Source organism: Rutidosis leptorrhynchoides, chromosome 8, assembly GCF_046630445.1.
Source record: "Rutidosis leptorrhynchoides isolate AG116_Rl617_1_P2 chromosome 8, CSIRO_AGI_Rlap_v1, whole genome shotgun sequence".
NCBI lineage: Eukaryota > Viridiplantae > Streptophyta > Magnoliopsida > Asterales > Asteraceae > Rutidosis > Rutidosis leptorrhynchoides.
In genome coordinates, this window is record NC_092340.1 from 95,851,290 (window position 1) to 95,870,397 (window position 19,108).

At 36.8% G+C, this 19,108-nt stretch overlaps 3 protein-coding genes across 5 annotated transcripts; 2 read left to right on the top strand and 1 right to left on the bottom strand.

The window, feature by feature from the left end:
- The first annotated feature begins 920 nt into the window (after positions 1 to 920).
- Positions 921 to 4,201, top strand: LOC139862644 (probable serine/threonine-protein kinase At1g54610). Its single transcript, XM_071851264.1, has 8 exons — positions 921 to 1,388; positions 1,485 to 1,769; positions 1,881 to 2,192; positions 2,538 to 2,765; positions 2,869 to 2,966; positions 3,056 to 3,140; positions 3,225 to 3,470; positions 3,818 to 4,201. The coding sequence occupies exons 1-8, from the start codon at positions 957 to 959 to the stop codon at positions 3,956 to 3,958; spliced, it is 1,827 nt and encodes a 608-aa protein (XP_071707365.1). The 5' UTR covers positions 921 to 956; the 3' UTR covers positions 3,959 to 4,201.
- Positions 4,202 to 4,439: 238 nt separating this feature from the next.
- LOC139863096 (uncharacterized) lies at positions 4,440 to 6,753 on the bottom strand. Of its 3 annotated transcripts, none has more exons than XM_071851739.1 (3): positions 6,624 to 6,753; positions 5,132 to 5,448; positions 4,440 to 4,729 (listed from the first exon to the last, which is right to left on the bottom strand). In XM_071851739.1, exons 2-3 carry the CDS (start codon positions 5,403 to 5,405, stop codon positions 4,650 to 4,652), a joined length of 354 nt encoding a protein of 117 aa, XP_071707840.1. In that variant the 5' UTR covers positions 5,406 to 5,448; positions 6,624 to 6,753; the 3' UTR covers positions 4,440 to 4,649. The 3 variants fall into 3 exon arrangements, with proteins under 3 accessions (XP_071707840.1, XP_071707839.1, XP_071707841.1); XM_071851738.1 differs by having other exon boundaries at positions 5,132 to 5,452; positions 6,624 to 6,746; XM_071851740.1 differs by lacking the exon at positions 6,624 to 6,753 and adding an exon at positions 5,614 to 5,728.
- A 1,247-nt stretch (positions 6,754 to 8,000) lies between these two features.
- LOC139863645 (uncharacterized) lies at positions 8,001 to 8,648 on the top strand. Its single transcript, XM_071852256.1, has one exon. It carries the CDS (start codon positions 8,001 to 8,003, stop codon positions 8,646 to 8,648), a length of 648 nt encoding a protein of 215 aa, XP_071708357.1.
- Positions 8,649 to 19,108: the final 10,460 nt, after the last annotated feature.

The following is a 19,108-nucleotide window of genomic DNA, read 5'->3' on the forward strand; positions in this document are numbered from 1 at the left end:
CTCTGGTTTACATAAATCACATTGTTTTGGTGATGTATTGTGATTCATACGTCGAAGAACCTATAGTTGACCAGTATGCTTTATGTATAAAGAATTGGGATCAAGTAAGAACGTCATTTCGAATCTACAAAGCTGAAAAAATTAATCCATCTCGTGGCCACGGATATTCACCCGCGATAACTCCGAGTTGCCTGCATCAGGTTAGTTGCCTGGGAGTAGTCGGCCCGCAAAACGAGTCGGATACCAGGCATACCCAAAAATCAGATTAATTTCACAATTTAAATTATGTGAGTTTTCATATATATAAACGATTTATATTGTGATCATCACAAAAGTTCTACGCTCACAACCAAGTACTCGTGCTTTGAACAGATAAGTCACCGTCTTGTACTCTTTGTACTTTTTGCCTAGGTCCTTGCTAGTTTTTTATAATATTGACATTCCAGAAAAAAAAAAAAAAAAAAAAAAAGGGAAAAAAAGTCGCCGTCTCCGGGTAGTCTGAACAAAGAAAATTGTTTACTCGTTTATGTTTATATATTTTGATATTTGAGTTTTTTTTTTTTTTTTTTTTTTTTTTTTTTTTGGTAAAGGATTTTCAACCGGTGAATATAAAATAATTTTTTGAGTTTATTTTAATTATATTTAAAGACAATAATAACATACAATTGATAAGAGACTAAAAGGGTGATGGAGAGTTGTTTGCCAAATGATAATCAAATAGTCCTATAATTAAGCCATACCAAATTACCAAAACCATTCAGTATCCACACAATTAATCAAACCACCAAAAATTATGGTTTGTGTTTTATCTGTAGCAGATTTAAGGGACGATTTTTCTTACTTTCACCCGTTTCTTTCAGACCCAAATCTCCCTTGTGTGTCCATATGGGTCTCCCCAAAATCTATCTATTCGTTTGATGGGTTTTGGGGGTGAATGCAAATGTCAATGTACATAAATGGGCTGCATATGCTCCAAACATGTTGCACACTCTACTATTTCCCCTATTCATCATTCTTCCCTGACCGTTGCTAATCATCACAGTCACAAAAACCATGATTATAATCGTAATTATGGGTTAACAACATTGGATAATCACATTAATATTAAAGATGAAACACAAGATGTTAACAAGACCAGTAACGAAAATGATCCTGCTAGAAAAAAAGATGATGTTGTATTAGATATTCGCGATGATGAATTTTTTAAACATGATTGTGTTAACAAGCGCTTAAAAAGACCATCGTTTTCATTTAGCATTAAGTTTGGAAGATCGACTGTCGCGGAACATGTTGCTGCAGGGTGGCCCGCATGGCTTAGTGCCGTTGCAGGTGAAGTCGTTGATGGTTGGCTTCCATTAAAGTCTGATAGCTTTGAGAGGTTCGAAAAGGTATGCCATTCGAATATTATATACATTATTACATTATATTAATTGCATCAAAATGCAATTTAATTAGTTTTCATGCATTATTTATAACGTTTTTAGATTGGACAAGGTACATATAGCAATGTGTATCGTGCACGTGATCTTAGAACAGATCGAATGATGGCCTTAAAGAAGGTCAGATTCGACAGTTTAAATCCCGAAAGTGTGAGATTTATGACTCGAGAAATCACAATTCTTCGAAAACTTGATCATCCAAACATCATGAAACTAGAGGGGATAATTACGTCTCGTTCATCAAGTAACATTTACCTTGTTTTCGAGTATATGGAACATGATCTTGCAGGACTACTATCATCTCCCAACATCAGATTCAATGATTCCCAGGTTTAGATTCTACAAAAAAACATAAAATAAATAAAAATTACAAATTTAACTTCAATTTCTACACAATGAAATGGTTAATATTTCTTACTTAAAAGATTTTGTTGAGTGCAGATTAAATGTTACATGTGGCAGTTGCTGAAAGGAATCGAGCATTGTCATTCACGAGGAATCCTACATCGAGACATTAAAACGTCGAACATTTTGGTGAACAATGAAGGGCAATTGAAGATAGCAGATTTTGGTTTGGCAAAATTTGTTTCTAGCAGGCAACCGTTGACTAGCCGTGTAGTGACCTTGTGGTATCGTCCTCCTGAGCTTCTTTTGGGTTCGACACAATATGGAACATGTGTTGATATGTGGAGCGTTGGCTGTGTTTTTGCTGAACTCTTTGTCGGTAGACCAATCCTCAAGGGGAGAACAGAGGTATGTTACATGTTTGAATGTGCGTTATAGAAGTGGTTATGTATAAGTGTCCACTACTGACTTTTCAACGTCTTTATTTTTTCATTTTGAGTGTAAATGTAAATATAATACTTGATGAAAGTTATATTAATGAAAACACATTTTAATAAGCAATTCATACAAATAATTTTCAACAAATATTATATAACACAAATAAAAATATTTAAAGTCAAAGTTGAAAAACAAAGACTTTAAAAAATCAATAGTGAACACTTATAACATAAACATTGATAATGGGACGGAGGGACTATGATATATGATATAATCAGTATCAGATAATCAGCTGTAACAAAACGTTCTCTTCAGGTTGAACAATTGCATAGAATATTCATGCTTTGTGGCACTCCATCAGAAGATTATTGGAATAAACCGACACTTCCTCTTGCGAAAATGTCTAAACCGCGACATTCTTATGGAAGCTCTCTTCGAGAACGGTTTAAAGAACTCCCGACATCTGCTGTGAATATAATACACACTTTACTATCAATCGAACCTGAAAAACGTGCGAGTGCTACGTCTGCTCTTCAATCTGAGGTAACGGTTTATTTAATCAACTCTAAGTCGTATGAAACGATAAAAAAAATTATAGAGACAAATTTAAAGGACTGTTTTTTTTTTTTTTTTTGGCATTGTTAAGTATTTCCATATGAAACCGTACGCGTGTCATCCTGCAAACTTGCCAAAGTACCCACCTAGTAAGGAAATTGATATGAAGCTTCGCGAAGAAGCACAACGGTGATGATTCTAATTCTTTTTCGACTTAAATGTTTAAAACTTGAAAAAAAAAATCGAGATTTTCTGACTTGAAAAGTGATAAATTGTAGAAAGAAAGCGGGTGGCAAATATCTGATGTCCGGGTCTTCAAGAAACGTTAGAAGAGGCCGAAAATCTCTGCTAGAGCAGACAGAGGTTTCTCTTGATCACACTCTTGTTTTCTTTGTGTTTGCTGAAATTCAGATTGTTATAATTTTCTTGTTCTTTATGGTTGGTTAGGCATGTCGAAGTGCTTATTTCAACGGTCTAGGATCAGCTGATAGTACTGATACACGGTCCGATATTTCTCAAACAACCTATATATCTCAAACTGACACCATTGGCACATTGCCTGCGTTGGCAACCACATCAAGTGGGAACCTTGAGTGGTCAACAAAAAGACGAAAACAAGTCAGTTTTGCAACCCCAACAAGTCGGGACGTACGTCCCATAGAGCCAATAATACACGAGCAACATTTCTCTTATGTAAGTTATCTTTAGAATATCCAGAAACATAAAAGGCATTACCAATGACTCAATGAGCTGATAGCTCAGTGGTACCCGTTGCCTTAGAAGTTGGGGCGCACCATGTGAATGCCTTTACCAAAATGGGCGCAGGTTCGAGTCCCACTCTTGGCAAGGATTTACAACCCTTGAAAAGTGGGATGATACCCGTTCACGACACATTTGGGGTATTCGGTGGAGATATATTACAGGCATCGGACTCTTATGGGGTGGGTGTGGTCGGTTTTCAAAGGAAACACAGAGTTTGAGCCTTTTTTTGTTAGAAATAACTCTTAACTTGTGGTTCTTAACTTTTTATCATTTGATAGAATCATAATGAAGAAGAAAGACCACAATACTCTGGGCCTATGTTAATTCAGTCACATAGAACCAATGGAATGAAAGGTCACACTCGCAACGGTATAGCTAAATCACGATTATCAAGAGGTAAAAGCAATTCCATTAAATAATTTCAAGAACATATTAAAAAAAAGGCCAAAGATTTCATAGCAATGGGATGATTGGTGTTTGGAGCTTGTACCATGTGCTTGGATAATTGTAACGGAGAAGAAGAAGGAAAGAAAAATGGAACTAAAAGCAACATGCTTGGGAGAAACTGGAAGTGGTATACAAAGCACATGTGAAGTTCTCTAATTTAAGAGGGTTGATTGAAATAATAAAGGATTGATGCTCAAAGTATATTTAATTCTCAAACCGAGCTTCTTTGATGTGTTTTATTCTGTTCATTTGACCCTTTTGTAACTTTGTTCTCATCGTTGTTAATATGTCACATTCCATTCTCCAGATCTGAAACATTATAGTTAGTGCTATTAATCCAGTTACTTTAATATAAAGTAACACTATTTGGTATATTTCTAACTAAAAAAGTCATCTATAAAGTATAGTATCACACAGTGGTGATTATTACACCATATAGTTAGTGCTAATCACAATTGTTGAACAAAGTAACAGTACACATTTGGCCTAAATCCAAGGAAGTTAATAATTACACGACAAATGGAAACCGGATATTCATACTGAATATTCATTTCCAAAACTCAAGGTTCAAAAATTAGCAATAATTTACATAAGCGAAAGGTTATGTATGTATGCTACGTTCTGAATATACACAACCAAACAAACAGAACGAGTATGTAACCCTTAATAACCAGGGATAGATGCATAGCGATAACCTTGTGCACCCCTCCATGAGTAATACGCAATTCGAGTCTCGTAGAAGCCTAAAATGTATAAATTATCATCAAAAAGTAAGCAATCGTGAAATGGGTATTACCAAGTACATTCAAATCAGTTGGTTACACAAATTATATTAAATACTGTATAAGCAAATCGCCAAAATAAAGTAATAGAAAATGCAAAATATGTCACACGAATATATCCTAACTTCTTTGTCATATAAAGAAGCATAACATTCTAAGTTTACCAACAAAGAAATCTAAGATTCTATTATTAGTTTATTACCAACAAATGTGTGAAAGTTTGATTTTTTTAATTGATGACTCGAATGACCTTCGTTTTTTTGACGAAATGTGTCTGAACTCCCTCCTTTTTTGGCAAAAACTGAATATTACACTGCGCGTAAATAAAATATTTAATTTAATAGAGTAATATCATTGGCATACCTGGGAGGAAGGTGAGGGCCCCAAGTCCTAACAGGCCATATGCTTGAGATTTGTCTCCTCCCATATGACCTGTAAAGATGAAGATTGATAAAAGCAGAAGCCCACATCCAAGAACAAGCAGAAAAAGTGCAAGAGCGATAGATTTCCATGGGATTTCATCTACGCTTGATGGTGAGTAATCGAACCGTGGGTCATATCTTCCTTCATTGCCCATAATATAGTCATCGTCATCATCCGCAAGCCGAGTATAATTAACATTCCTTCTAAATGCCATCTCAAAGAGTTGTTTGTATGCACCCGAATCAAACTTGGAAAAACTGCCTTAATATATCATATGAGCAATCAGGTTTACTATAATATGGTAAGGAGTCAATTATGTGGAGAAAAGCTATATCGGTTCAATATGTATCATGTTGAGATTGATAAATAATTTCCCAATAATTCAGGTTAAACAAGTATGGACAGTAATAGAAGCATCGTACATTACATAGAAACGTTTCGGAATGAGCACACATCTCTAATGGGTCGAGGCCCAAAATGATATCCAACAAGTACTGTATGCTAGAGTGTATTTTAACAAGTACTCCGTACTTTGTTTACCTAGCAATGTTTTTAAGAGAAAATATAAATCACATAAATGTAATTGGAGCTCCCATATAGCTTGATGTATTAGATGAACTTAAAAGATGGTATATTGCTATATACGGATACGGATATAGCCTAAATAAAAGACCACATCATGTATATGTATGAACCGAACTTATGACCTACTTTAGAAGCTTGACCATTATAGATTCAACTTTCTTTTATAATGATTATTGTTGCAATAAACCAACTTCAAGTTGAATAGCGACTTTAGTTTTCTCTAAGAGTAGGTGTGAAGCAATGTTCATAATAATACACACGACAACGAACTCACATTTCATTTAAAGAGGAATTTGCATTCCATAATTTTCAAATATAGATAAAAAGAGCAAACATGTATGTGTCAATCTAAATACGTCATTGCAAAACTATAAGTTAGATGCAGGCTGAATTCTAACTAAAACTTTTGTTTAAGTTTCTGTTACACATACAGAGGCTAATATTACAAATTTGAATAAAACCTCTGTAGGCTTCAGGTTTTATCACAGTAAAAAGCTTAAGTATTGTGGTAATCCAGACTAAAAACTACAGATATATCAACAAATAAACATAGATACCATTTATCACATTTTAAAAAATATATACGGAGTATATATTAAGCAGCTTCCTTTGGAGCACTGAAAACCGTGCAATTCATATTCATATGGTAACTTGATTGTAGCGCTAATGATGTATATCAACTAATTAACAACCCTAAAACTGAAACTGCCAAAAGGAATTTAGCAAATCGGTGGTAAATTATCTAAATTGGAAACAGAGATGAGATAAAAGCAATGAATCACAGTTGTTGATGAAAAGGCTATTAATTAAATTAGGTCAAATGATGATAATAAGGACAATTAGTTACCTGATTGTTAGGTTTTAATATTGAATTAGTGAATTTGATTGGAGTAGGTAAGCGATATACGATTTAAATTTTGATTAGATCTAATAAAAGCAGCAGCTCCGCCGTTCGTTCCCTAACGTCGATACCAGCCAGTAAACCGTTTGATATATTTACTTACTATAACAAAAGAATATTATATTATCATATTATTATTTATTATTATTATTAATTATTATTAACCCTAAAAGTGGAGTGGTGGCTAGTTTCAGTTATATCAGATTGTCGTTTTGAGTTCGCGTTCACATTATAAACAGTGCCTCAACTTCGACTATATTTACACAACGGCTCCTCAAGTTTACACCTTTTCAGGGTTGCAAAGTGTAAATATATAATTTTATTAAAATAAAAGAAACTAATTCCACCTGGATTTATAACGGGCTCTATCTTCTCGCTCGGTGCCAGTTAAATATTTCAGATACCACCGTTCAACTCGAAAAAATCTTATGAACCCAACGGGACTTACTATACGTGAAATGGACACTTCTCAAAAAACGTTAAACAAAACGACAAACCGTATCTTCCCGCTCGCCACGAGTTAAATTTTTTCGATGGCAACGTCAGACTCGAAATAATTTTATGAACAAAACGAAACTAACTACGTTCGAAACTGACACTTTTTAAAAAACGCTAAACACAACGACAGCTCGTATCTTTCTGTTCATCGGAAGTTAAATTTTTCCGACAGCACCATTACATTCGAAAAAATTTATTGAACAAAACAAAACTAACTACGTTCGATGCGAATACTTTTTAAAAAACGCTTAACAAAACGACATCTAAAACGGCGCTTAACACATGAGACATGTTCCCCTCTGTAAATACACAACACTACGTTAAATATGAATACGCAAGCCGAAAGCCCCCGCGTTCAATTCAATTTCAATTTAATCTTAAAATAAATCTTAAGAAATTTGCTATTGTCTTTGACGTGCTTAAAAACACTCGTCTACAGTTAAGTTAATAACTTAACTGTCACCAGTAAAGTTAATAGTGCTATATAGTTGTTTTAAACGTGTCTAACACTTTATTTTTGAAGAAAAAAAAGAAGTTAAAAAAATTAACTAAATAGATGATTGTAGTATAATTTTTCTTTCAAATTGAAAGAACTCACTTCATTCTCTTTCACTTCTCTTCATTCTATTTATTTCTTTCACTTCTCTGCATTCTATTTATATTTTATATAATATAGAAGGATGTTCTTATTAATTGTAGGGTTATGGGATACGCAGGTATTATGATGGAATCAAACCACGGTTCAACAGGGGGTTTAATTCTTCAGTGGAATTAGGTTCGGACACCGGAAAGGCGGGCTTCCATGACCTGATGAAACTGACCGAGATGCTACAGGGTTTTGAGTTCGTGTTTGACAACCGTGACAAATGGAGTTGGTCTGCAGCAAGCGACGGCACATATACTGTGAAAAAAATGAGTTCCATTATTGATCAGCAGGTATTCGCATGCATCACTGATTCGATAGGCACTTTTCGCAATCTTTTTCTGCCTAAAAAACTTGAAATCTTCGCGTGGCGTGTGATTAAAAGAAGAATGCCGGTTAGATTAGAACTAGACAAAAGGGGGATAGATTTACATTCGGTAAGATGTCCTCTTTGTGACGATGATGTGGAATCAATCGAGCATTGCTTTATTTTCTGTAAATTCTCTATGGAAATTTGGGAACGAGTACATAACTGGTGGGGTCTTGGCGCGTTCACAAACCTAAGTTTGAACAAAATCCTAAGGGGTAATACTGCGGCTTCTACTACTTGTGAAGGGAAACTTATTTGGCAAGCGATCGAGTGGGTTTGTACGTATTTCAATTGGAAAAACCGGAACAACAAGGCGTTCCATGGTAAATCATGGTGCTCCCCGGTGGCTCTAAACGAAATACAAATCAAATCTTTTGAATGGATATCTGTTCGTGCAAAGAAAAAGAAAATCGATTGGTTAACTTGGTTGAATAATCCAAAAGTGTATCTATCTTCTTAGTTCTCATTTATTGATCGGGTTGGGGTGCAATCTCTGCACTAACCTTGTAATTTTGTTCTTATTGTTTGTATTTCGTGTAAGACTTGGGGTGGCCGCTTGGCCTCAATGTATGTATTCGTTTTCGTGATTAATAAAATTTCCTTGCTTTTCAAAAAAAAATATATTATATTTTATATATTATTGCATAAAAAAATTTGAAAATAGAGATTTAAGGGTTATAGTTAACGATTTTTTTTATTAGCACAAGTAAATCTTTATTAATAATAAACGGATGTACAATGAACCCTATATATGAAACTATACAATGCACGGAACTTATAACACGAGAATATTATACAAAAAACGACATATATGAGCAAAAATACATGATCCATGTTGAATTGGAAGAATGTTCGGTTGAACTTGCGAGCAAGCAGGATAGCAGACTCCACCAGTACCGATCAAACGGTGACAAAGGAGGAGACAACTAGCCTTTTAATCCCGAGAACATACACCCAATAGATGATGGACCGTGATCAATTAGCCAATACCCGTTCATGTGTTAAGAGAGGCAACATATGATGAAGGATTAATAAGTCATTGTTGCTATTCGAATCTTGTCTTTTTAGAACGCTTAGAGATCCATGAGAAACTTTGTGTTTGGATTTCGGAAATTATAGTTGCGGGAGACCATTCCTTATCGGCAAAGACTTTGAGATTTCTATATCGTTAACGAAATTTAATCTCGAATCATGAAAATAGTACACTTTTTTACGTACTTTTTTGAGTGGATATCTTTTATCCAACTATACTCTGATCGTCTCCCTTTCTTCAGTTCTCTTTGCTCCACTTTCACGCGGTGTCACATCCTTTTTATTGAAAACCTTGGACATTGTTTTTCCGAACTTGATACCCTTTCTCGGTCCCGGTGGTTCACGGAGGTCAACCACCACCAGGTGGTTTTATTAGTGACAGGAGGAGCGAAGTCATGGTTTATATGGTTTTACGGGGCTCGTGTTGTGATTTTACGGTTTTCTGAATTTTACTTCCAATGGTGATTCCGGGTGGTATTTTCCGGGATCATGAGTTTGGTGTGGTTACCTTTATTCTTCTGGTTAACGGTTACGAGTGAAGTGTTTAGTTTCAAGCTTTAATGGCGGTTCTTAGTTGGTTTCCTTAAGAATTCTGGTTTGCAAGTTTTGGAGAAATATCATGTACATGCACTACCGTTTGTGTAGGTTACGATTCTGGAGGTATGTGGTCATTTGGCTTGGATTTTGGAGTAGTCGTTTCAGTTGATTTTCTTGGTTGTCAAGTGGTTTTTTGCAATGGTCCTTAACATGTGTTTCTCGATATCATGGCACCTTGTTAATGTTATCGGATGCACTTTCAATCGCCTTTAGTTCGTTATGCGGTGACTCTCTGATGTGTGTTCAAGGTATTTTGGTGCTTCGTGGCAATGTTTAATCTCAATCATAGTTTTATGGTTAACCAATTTGAAGTTTCATTGCTGGTGGATGTTAATGGTGCATTAGTTCCAAGTTAATGACGTTATTATAGTTTGGTTGTAGAATTAGATGGTTGGATGACTGGTCTATACAAATAAATTTCGGGCAGTCTTACGTTAATACTCCCGCCTTCCCAAATTTAGTATAGTTATCGTTTTTGATTTGTTACAAATTAATTGTTTACTTTCTTTATAGATAAGAATAAATAGATAAAGTTTTTTATGCCCTTAATTACTTGCATCTAAAACAAAATGTTAAATAAAAAGTAAGGAGTAAAAAATTAGATAAAAGGGAAGGGGTAACCTGTAAATTGAAAAAGATATATATTATAATATACTACGGACCTGTTAACTTTCCACTTAATGATCTGTTTCGGTACAACTCTTAATTCAATAAGTAAAATTAATGTTTCTTTGTCACAATCTAAAAATTTGTCTAGAAGACATATAATCATACATCCCTTTATTGTGACGCCCCGTACAAAATCAAAGTGTACGGATCATCAACAACAGGTCCATTACACGGTATAATACTATATGCTGTTTTAAAACAAGTTTTGCATTCATGAAAAGATAACGTCTTTACCAACGCCAAATGTTTTACCAAAAGATAACGTGCTTCTACGAATAGAAAGCATTAACATAAGTACGTGACATAAAGGTCATTACAAAGCCATTGTTCAAAAAATAACATAAGTTGTGAATGCAAAATAAAAGTTCCATGCTTGAGACATCTCTAAACAATGCAGCGAAAATCTAACATAGCGAGTCTGTAACAGCAAGTCTAACAGCAGAAGCAACAACATCTAAGCACTTGATAAATACATGCTTTAAAATGTCAACACGAATGTTGGTGAGCTATAGTTTGTTTGTAATCAGTAATGTAATGTAGACCACGAGATTTCGTATTCAAAACAGTATGAAAAGTATATGTTTATCCGTGGGCACCCGGTAACTAACTTAACAAGTAATATATCACCCCCTAAAGGTGCACTTGGCGAGTGCGTATGTTTACGAAGTATTAAACACCCGTTGAATGCTAGCGCGACTAGCTCGAGTGGGGATGTCAAACCCTATGGATCCATATCTAAGATTCGCGTCTACCGGTTCATAAACCAATAGTTAAACATTACCGAGCTAAGGGGAATCTTTGTGCCATTATGTCACCCACACATATATAAAGTTTAAGTACTCGTGTCTAGTATGTAAAACATAAAAAGCGCACGTATTCTCAGTCCCAAAAATAGTTAAAGTAAAAAAGGAGCTATAACTCACAGTGAATGTGCGGTAAAAGTCGATATGAAAAGTATGCAAGTAGTAAGTCGGTCCGAAAGGTCCTCAACCTAAGTCAAAGGATACTAAGTCAGCAATTTGTCCCCAAAAGTTTAAAAGTAAATAAGTTAAGTCTTAAGTATCATCATCATCATCATCATCATCATCATCATTCGTAAAAGATAAAGTAAGTTTTCAACAAGAATAGAGATCGAAACAAAGGGCTGACTTCGGATAGCTGCTACGACCTCTATACAAACTAAAATGATGCGCAGCTAGTGGCCAAGGCTCCGTTTGTGAGTTCTCTTACTGCTATCCAATTTTCAGATCCTAACTCGATGTCGTTTGACCGTGGCGACGGTTCAAGCGCGAGTAGGTCAGAAATTTCAGCACGTCGTTACAAAGGCGTAGTGACTTTCGGAAGGCTATAAATCCTAAACCGTATATCGGATTTAGTTGAGTCTTAAACAAAAAGTCATCTACTCGAACCGAACTATCTGAAAATAAACTTTACAGAAGTCCCAGGAGTCTGATCAGACCCCGAAAAATATAAAACAAGTGCTCCGGTAGGTTTCTTGGTGCTTGATGCTCATCACGGTTCTCATCCTTGATGCGTATAAGCCTCAAGTGTACAACTCTTGATGTTTTAGCATCACTTTGACCAAGTTTCAACCATCAACACACAATGTCAAGACTAAGAAGAAATACAACTTACTTAAGAGTTTTAGAAGGATGATGAACCAAGGTTGCATCATGTTCTTAGTCTTAACACAAATACAAGTTCTATTCAAGATTAAAGCTACAAACTTTGATTCAAATTAAGCAAGACCTTAAGTCAGATTACTTAGATCAAACAAAGTAATGAAACCCTAAGCTAGAAAGCATGGATCCCTTAACAATAATTATGAGATTTCAAAACTAGAAAGCTTGAATCTTTTATGTCCTTGAAGATCTTTAAAGCAACACGCTAGATCTTCAAGTTTCATGAAGATCATAAACACAAGTTTTGATCTTTTAGCAAAAACAAAGTGATCTTAAGCTATAAAACTTAGATCCATCAAAGTAATGAAGATCCAAAGCTAGAAAGCTTGAATCTTTTATGTTCTTGAAGATCTTTAAAACAAAAGGTTAGATCTTCCAGTTTCATGAAGATCATAAACACTAGTTTTGATCTTTTAACAAAAATAAAGAGATCATAAGCTAGAAAACTTAGATCCAACAAAGTAATGAAGATTCAAAGCTAGAAAGCTTGAATCTTTTATGTTCTTGAAGGATTCAAATCAAAGTTTGAATCTACAAGATATAACAAGATCAAGAAGCTAAAAAGCTTGATCTTATGATGATGATGATGTCGTGATTAAGAAGAAAAGAAGAAGAAGAAGAAGAAGAAAATTTAAAACTTACAATTTTAGTGTGAGAAAGACTAGAGAGAAAATTAGAGAGTAAGTGTGTGTAAAATGAGAATGAAATCAAGTGTGTAATGAATGATCAAGTGTAACACCCATTTTTCAGTTACGCGTTGTTTTGAACGTCATTCGAATTACGAGGCATGTAAGCGTATATTTGCATCCCAAATAAAGTTTGATTTGATGTTCTAAAATCTAACCATTGGATAGTAAATCTCATTACGTTTCCAATGATATTTGATTCATCAAAAATGGAGTTACGGTTTGAAAGTTACGACCAAAACAAAATGATGTTTCAGTCCCAGTGTATTTGGACGCCGTCCAGCCATTTTGGACGCCGTCCAAATGGCCTGACGGGCCAGCTGTTGGAATTTTAATGAATTAAAAGGGGTATTTGTGTCTTTTCACTTGAGGACGGATTTGTAGCCTCAATATCAGTTTTAGATCCACTTTTGGATCATTTTCACATCCACAACTCTCTCATCTCATCTTAGAGAGAGAGGGAGATTCTAGAGAGAGATTTGGAGTTTTGGTGAAGAAGAAGCTCGAATCGATCAAAGGTGCGAGTGATAAAGTTGTTCCTTTCGTTCTTGACTATGTTTTGATTGTTATGGTAAATTCTAAAACCGAATTTCATTGTTTAAGATTTATGTTTGAGTTAGGGTTTGTGTTAGTTAGAGTTATAAACCCATTTATTGTGAAATTTGGGGGTTTTGGGTAAGATTTATGTAAGTAGGCCTAAATTGGTGACTTAGGATTTTGATTGATGAAATTGTAAGTTTGGGTCTTGCATGTGTTGGTTAAGCCTTAGAACACTTGTGTACTAGTGCTTCTGGTGTTGTGTTGACTTGATTTTGAGTGTAAACCCTAATTTGGGTCAAAATGGGTTTTGTGTCGAAATGGGGCAAGTGTTCTTGATTTTTGGTGTTAAATTGGTGATTTTATGACATAATCACTAGTAATGGTGCTTATGGGTCGAACTTGACTTGTTTTAATGGTTAAGTGCAACTTAGGTCAAGTTACACTTATGGGTTGGTTTTGTAAGATCAAGTGCATTAAGTGTTAGTTTGTACTTGTTCGAATGGGTCAGAATTACCACCCGTAGTGGTAATTGGTGAAGTTCATTTTAAGTGTCTAAATGGGCGGGCCGTTGGGTTAGATAGAAACCCTTGGTTAAGGGTGTTAGAGTCGAATTCTCTCGTAGAGAATGTATGTTGATTGTTTGTATATCTATATGTGTATTATAGGTAAAAGGTTTGCTCGGTTATGTTTGGAGGCGATTTACATACATGACTTGTGCGGGCATTTCGAGGTGAGTGGAATAATTATGCGTGTATGTATATAATGTATTTATTTGTGTGGAATAAGATGTGGGTTTAAAGTTCGCGTGTACGATACCACATTGTATAGGTATGTGGTATGGGTTTAAAGTTCGCGTGTTCGATACCATATCATTATGTATGCGTGGGCGTGAAGTGTGGGTTTAAGGTTCGCGTGTACGATACCACATTTCACGTGACGGGTGGGTGTAAAGTTCACGTGTACGATACCACTCGGGGGTTAGTGATATATTTTGTTGTACACTAGCGGTTGTTATGAACACCGATGGGAAATTCGAGTACCATTCCCTTCTTACGATTAGTTAACCATGGTTATGTGTTGTAGTGTAGCATATTATATTATTCGAGTTATATATGCTATTGTTGTGCTAGCTAGGGGTCTTGAAGATTTAGCGTTATACTTTGCAATGGTATACTATATATATTGCTAGCGTGTATGCGGTAATTGTGTAAGTGATTGCAAGTAAGTAGATGTATAATTATTGCATTCACTAAGCTTTATGCTTACCCCTCTCGTTGTTTACCTTATTACAGGTATTGTGTTATGAAGCTAGCTAGCTGTTAGACTAGACGTATATGAGCACTTGGGCTCGATGGGGTAGCTATTGGATATTTGGATGTGGATTGGGGATTTAGTAGTCCTCGGGATTATGCTCTTGGTATTGGGTTGGGTTATGGAGTCTTAATCTGTAGTTCGTGGTGTAAACACTTTTGTTTAATGTTTTGGTTGTTGTAAAACTTGAATTGGGTGTTACAAAGTGTTTGGTTGTTGATTTTAAGTGTTAAGTGTGTTTTGAAAGGAAATGGGACTGATCAGGTATCCTGGACGCCGTCCAGATTGGTTGGACGCCATCCATTTAATTTAATTGGACACCGTCCTAAACCCCTAGACGCCGTCCTGGTCTTTGTAACTGAACGCCGTCCAGAGATCTGGACGCCGTGCAGATGGTTAGTTAATTTTTTTTTTAAGTCATGTTTCTGGTAAAACGAAGTTGGGTCGTTACATCAAGTGTGATATATATAGTGGTGGTGGGGGTGTATGGCCGACGGCCTAAAGGGGGACAAGGGGGGACAAACTTTGTTTTTTGCATGGTGGTGGTCTAAAGGTGGTGCTTATTGTTGGGATCCCATGCAACATATGTGGTAATGGTTAACAAAAATGCTAGTATGTTGGCTCACCTTAATGGGTTTTTGTAATACATCTTAATGGGTCATAAATCCATTAAAGTTGGGGTAATTCAATGGTCCATTAACTAGAGTAGGGTGGGCTTAAGTCCATTAAGATAAAAAGTCCAATAAGACTAACTAGTATGCATTAGTAAATTACTAAGCGTAATTAAGCAACCAATAAGCCAAGTAATTGTCATTAGAAAATAACAATTAGTATTACGTATTCATAATATTCCAATTATGACAAAAGTTAAATGTGTAACAAGTACGTAGCTCTCTTTAAACGACAAGTGACACTAACGGTCATAAAAGCATTCGGGGATCAAGTTAAGTAACCAAGTACTTAATAGCACGTTGTAAGGTATTAACAAAAGTAATTAACATGAATAATGATCCCAGAATATAATCTAACACAGTACACACAAATACGCAGTTTTGCGAAAGTAATAAGCACAAATATAAGTCGAAAAAGTCGGGTCGTTACATTACCCACCTGTTAAAGAAAATTTCGTCCTGAAATTTTAAGCTGAGGTAGAGGGTAGAGTTGTGAAGAGGTGAGGATACTTCTACTTCATCTGATCCTCTCACTCCCAAGTAAACTCAGGTTCTCGTTTAGCATTCCAACGGACTCGGACAATTGGAATCTTGTTGCGTTTCAAGGTTTTGACCTCACGGTCCATGATCTCAATAGGTTCTTCCACGAAGTGGAGTTTGTCATCAATCATAAGCTCATTTTGTGGTATGACAAGTTCTGGTTCAGAAAGGCACTTCTTTAGATTCGATACGTGGAAAGTGGGATGAACTGAGCTCAATTGAGTCGGAAGATCCAAACGGTAAGCAACGGGTCCAACACGCTCCAAGATTTCAAAAGGACCAATATATCGCGGATTTAGCTTCCCACGCTTTCCGAAACGGATGACACCTTTCCATGGTGCGACTTTCAAAATCACGCGGTCACCTACCTGGAATTCGAGATCTTTACGTTTAAGGTTGGCATAGCTCTTTTGACGATCACGGGGCGTCTTGAGCCTTTCTTGAATTTGGACAATCTTCTCGGTTGTTTCATGGACGAGTTCGGGTCCGGTGATTTGCTTTTCACCTACTTCGGCCCAACAAATAGGAGAACGACATTTACGATCATATAAAGCTTCGAAAGGTGCAGCGTTAATGCTCGCGTGATAGCTATTGTTGTAAGAGAATTCGGCTAGAGGCAAATGATTTTCCCAAGCTTTTCCGAAATCAATTACACAAGTACGTAACATGTCCTCCATGGTTTGAATCGTGCGTTCGCTTTGTCTGTCGGTTTGTGGGTGATACGCGGTACTCATGTCTAAATGTGTTCCCAAGGCGTCTTGCAAGGAACGAGAAAATCTAGAAGCGAAACGGGCATCTCGGTCGAAAATAATCGATAAGGGTACATCGTGACGAGATACAATTTCCTTTATGTATAGTTGCATGAGTTTGTTCATTGTATCGGTTTCCTTCATGGATAGGAAGTGAGCAGATTTGGTAAGACGGTCAATAATAACCCAGATGGTATCATATCCGCCTACCGTCTTTGGTTGTTTCATGATGAAGTCCATCGTTATTCCTTCCCACTTCCATTGCGGGATTTCGGGTTGCTGAAGTAACCCGGATGGCCTTTGATGTTCGGCTTTGATCTTGGAACAAGTTAAACACTTTCCAACATAAGTAGCAACATCCCTTTTAAGATTTGGCCACCAATATTGTTCCTTGAGATCGTGGTACATCTTACCAGCTCCTGGATGAATTGAATACCTTGACTTGTGGGCTTCGTCTAGAATAAGGCTTCGTAAATCCCCATAACTAGGCACCCAAATTCTTCTGGCAAAATATCGGAGTCCAGTCTCTTTAACCTCGAATCGAGAGACGAGAATGTTCAAGTGTTCATGAGAAATATTCTCCTCTTTGAGAGCTTCCTCTTGGGCTACACGGATTTGGCTATTGAGATTCGTGTGGATGGTGATGTTTAAGACGCGGACACGAAGAGCTACCATTCTTTCCTTTCGGCTCAAGGCATCGGCTACAACATTTGCCTTGCCAGGATGGTAACGAAGTTCACAATCATAATCGTTCAATGTCTCGATCCACCGTCGCTGTCTCATGTTCAGCTGCTTCTGATCGAAAATGTGTTGGACGCTTTTGTGGTCGGTGAAGATAGTGCTTTTGGTTCCGTAAAGGTAGTGTCTCCACAGTTTGAGTGCAAAGACAACGGCTCCAAGTTCGAGATCGTGGGTCGTGTAAGTTCGCTCGTGAATCTTCAATTGTCGAGAGGCGTAAGCAATAACCTTCTTTCGTTGCATCAGTCCACACCCAAAACCATGTTTCAAGGCGTCGCAATATACAACGAAGTCATCACTGCCTTCGAGAAGGGATAAGATAGGTGCGGTGGTTAATTTCTGCTTCAGGGTTTGAAATGCCGACTCTTGTTTGGTTGCCCAAATGAACTTCTTTCCTTTGTGAGTTAATGCGGTTAAAGGAAGTGAAATCAAATAAAAACCTTCGATGAATCTAGGATAGTAATCGGTGAGGCCTAAAAATTGGAGAATATGAGTAGGAGTAGTGGGGGTTTCCCACTTGCTAATGGCTTCAATTTTTGCGGGATCGACTTTGATACCTTGGCTACTAACAACGTGGCCAAGAAATTGAACTTCCTTCAACCAAAATTCACACTTGGAGAATTTGGCCTAGAGTTGCTGTTGTCTTAAGAGTTCAAGCACGAGTCGAAGATGTTGCTCATGTTCTTCTTCGCTTTTGGAATAGATTAGGATATCGTCAATGAATACGATTATGAATTTTTCTAGGTACGGCTTGCATACGCGATTCATAAGATCCATAAACATGTCAGGTGCGTTAGTTAAACCAAATGGCATCACAAGAAACTCATAATGACCATAACGAGTTCAGAACACAGTCTTAATTACATCGCTCTCCTTCACCCTCAACTGGTGATAACCTGATCGCAAATCAATCTTGGAGTAAACGCTTGATCCTTGCAGCTGATCGAATAGATCGTCAATCCTAGGAAGGGGATACCGATTCTTGATCATCAACTTGTTCAGTTCACGATAATCGATACACATGCGGAAAGATCCGTCCTTCTTCTTCACAAACAAAACAGGTGCACCCCAGGGTGATGAACTCGGTCGAATAAATCCACGGTCTAGCAATTCCTGTAGTTGACTCTGCAACTCTTGTAGTTTGGAAGGTGCGAGTCGATAAGGTACGCGAGCTACAGGTGCAGCTCCTGGCACTAGATTGATCTGAAACTCCACTGATCGCAGCGAGGGTAATCTCGGCAATTCTTCTGGAAAAACTTCAGGAAATTCGTTCACAATCGATACGTCCTTCACAATTTTCTCCTCAGTTTCTAACTTCTTCACATGCGCCAAAATAGCAAAACGCCCCTTTTTCATGACCTTTTGTGCCTTCATGCAACTAATAAGGTTTAGCTTCGGGCTACATCTCTCCCCGTAAACAATTAGTGGCTCACCATCTTCGCGAGGTATACGAAGAATCTTCTCCCCACAGATAACTTCTGCTTTTACCTTGGACAACCAGTCCATACTGGCTATCACATCAAAGCTCCCTAACTTAATGGGTATCAAATCAATCTCAAAATCCACACCAGCTAAATTTATTATACCTCCTCGGCCAATTTGGTCAACTTTCTCTTGTTTCCTATTGGCCACCTCGACAAGTATACTCTCATCCAAAGGAACTAATGACCAATCTATCTTAGAGAAAAAGTGTCTACATATATAA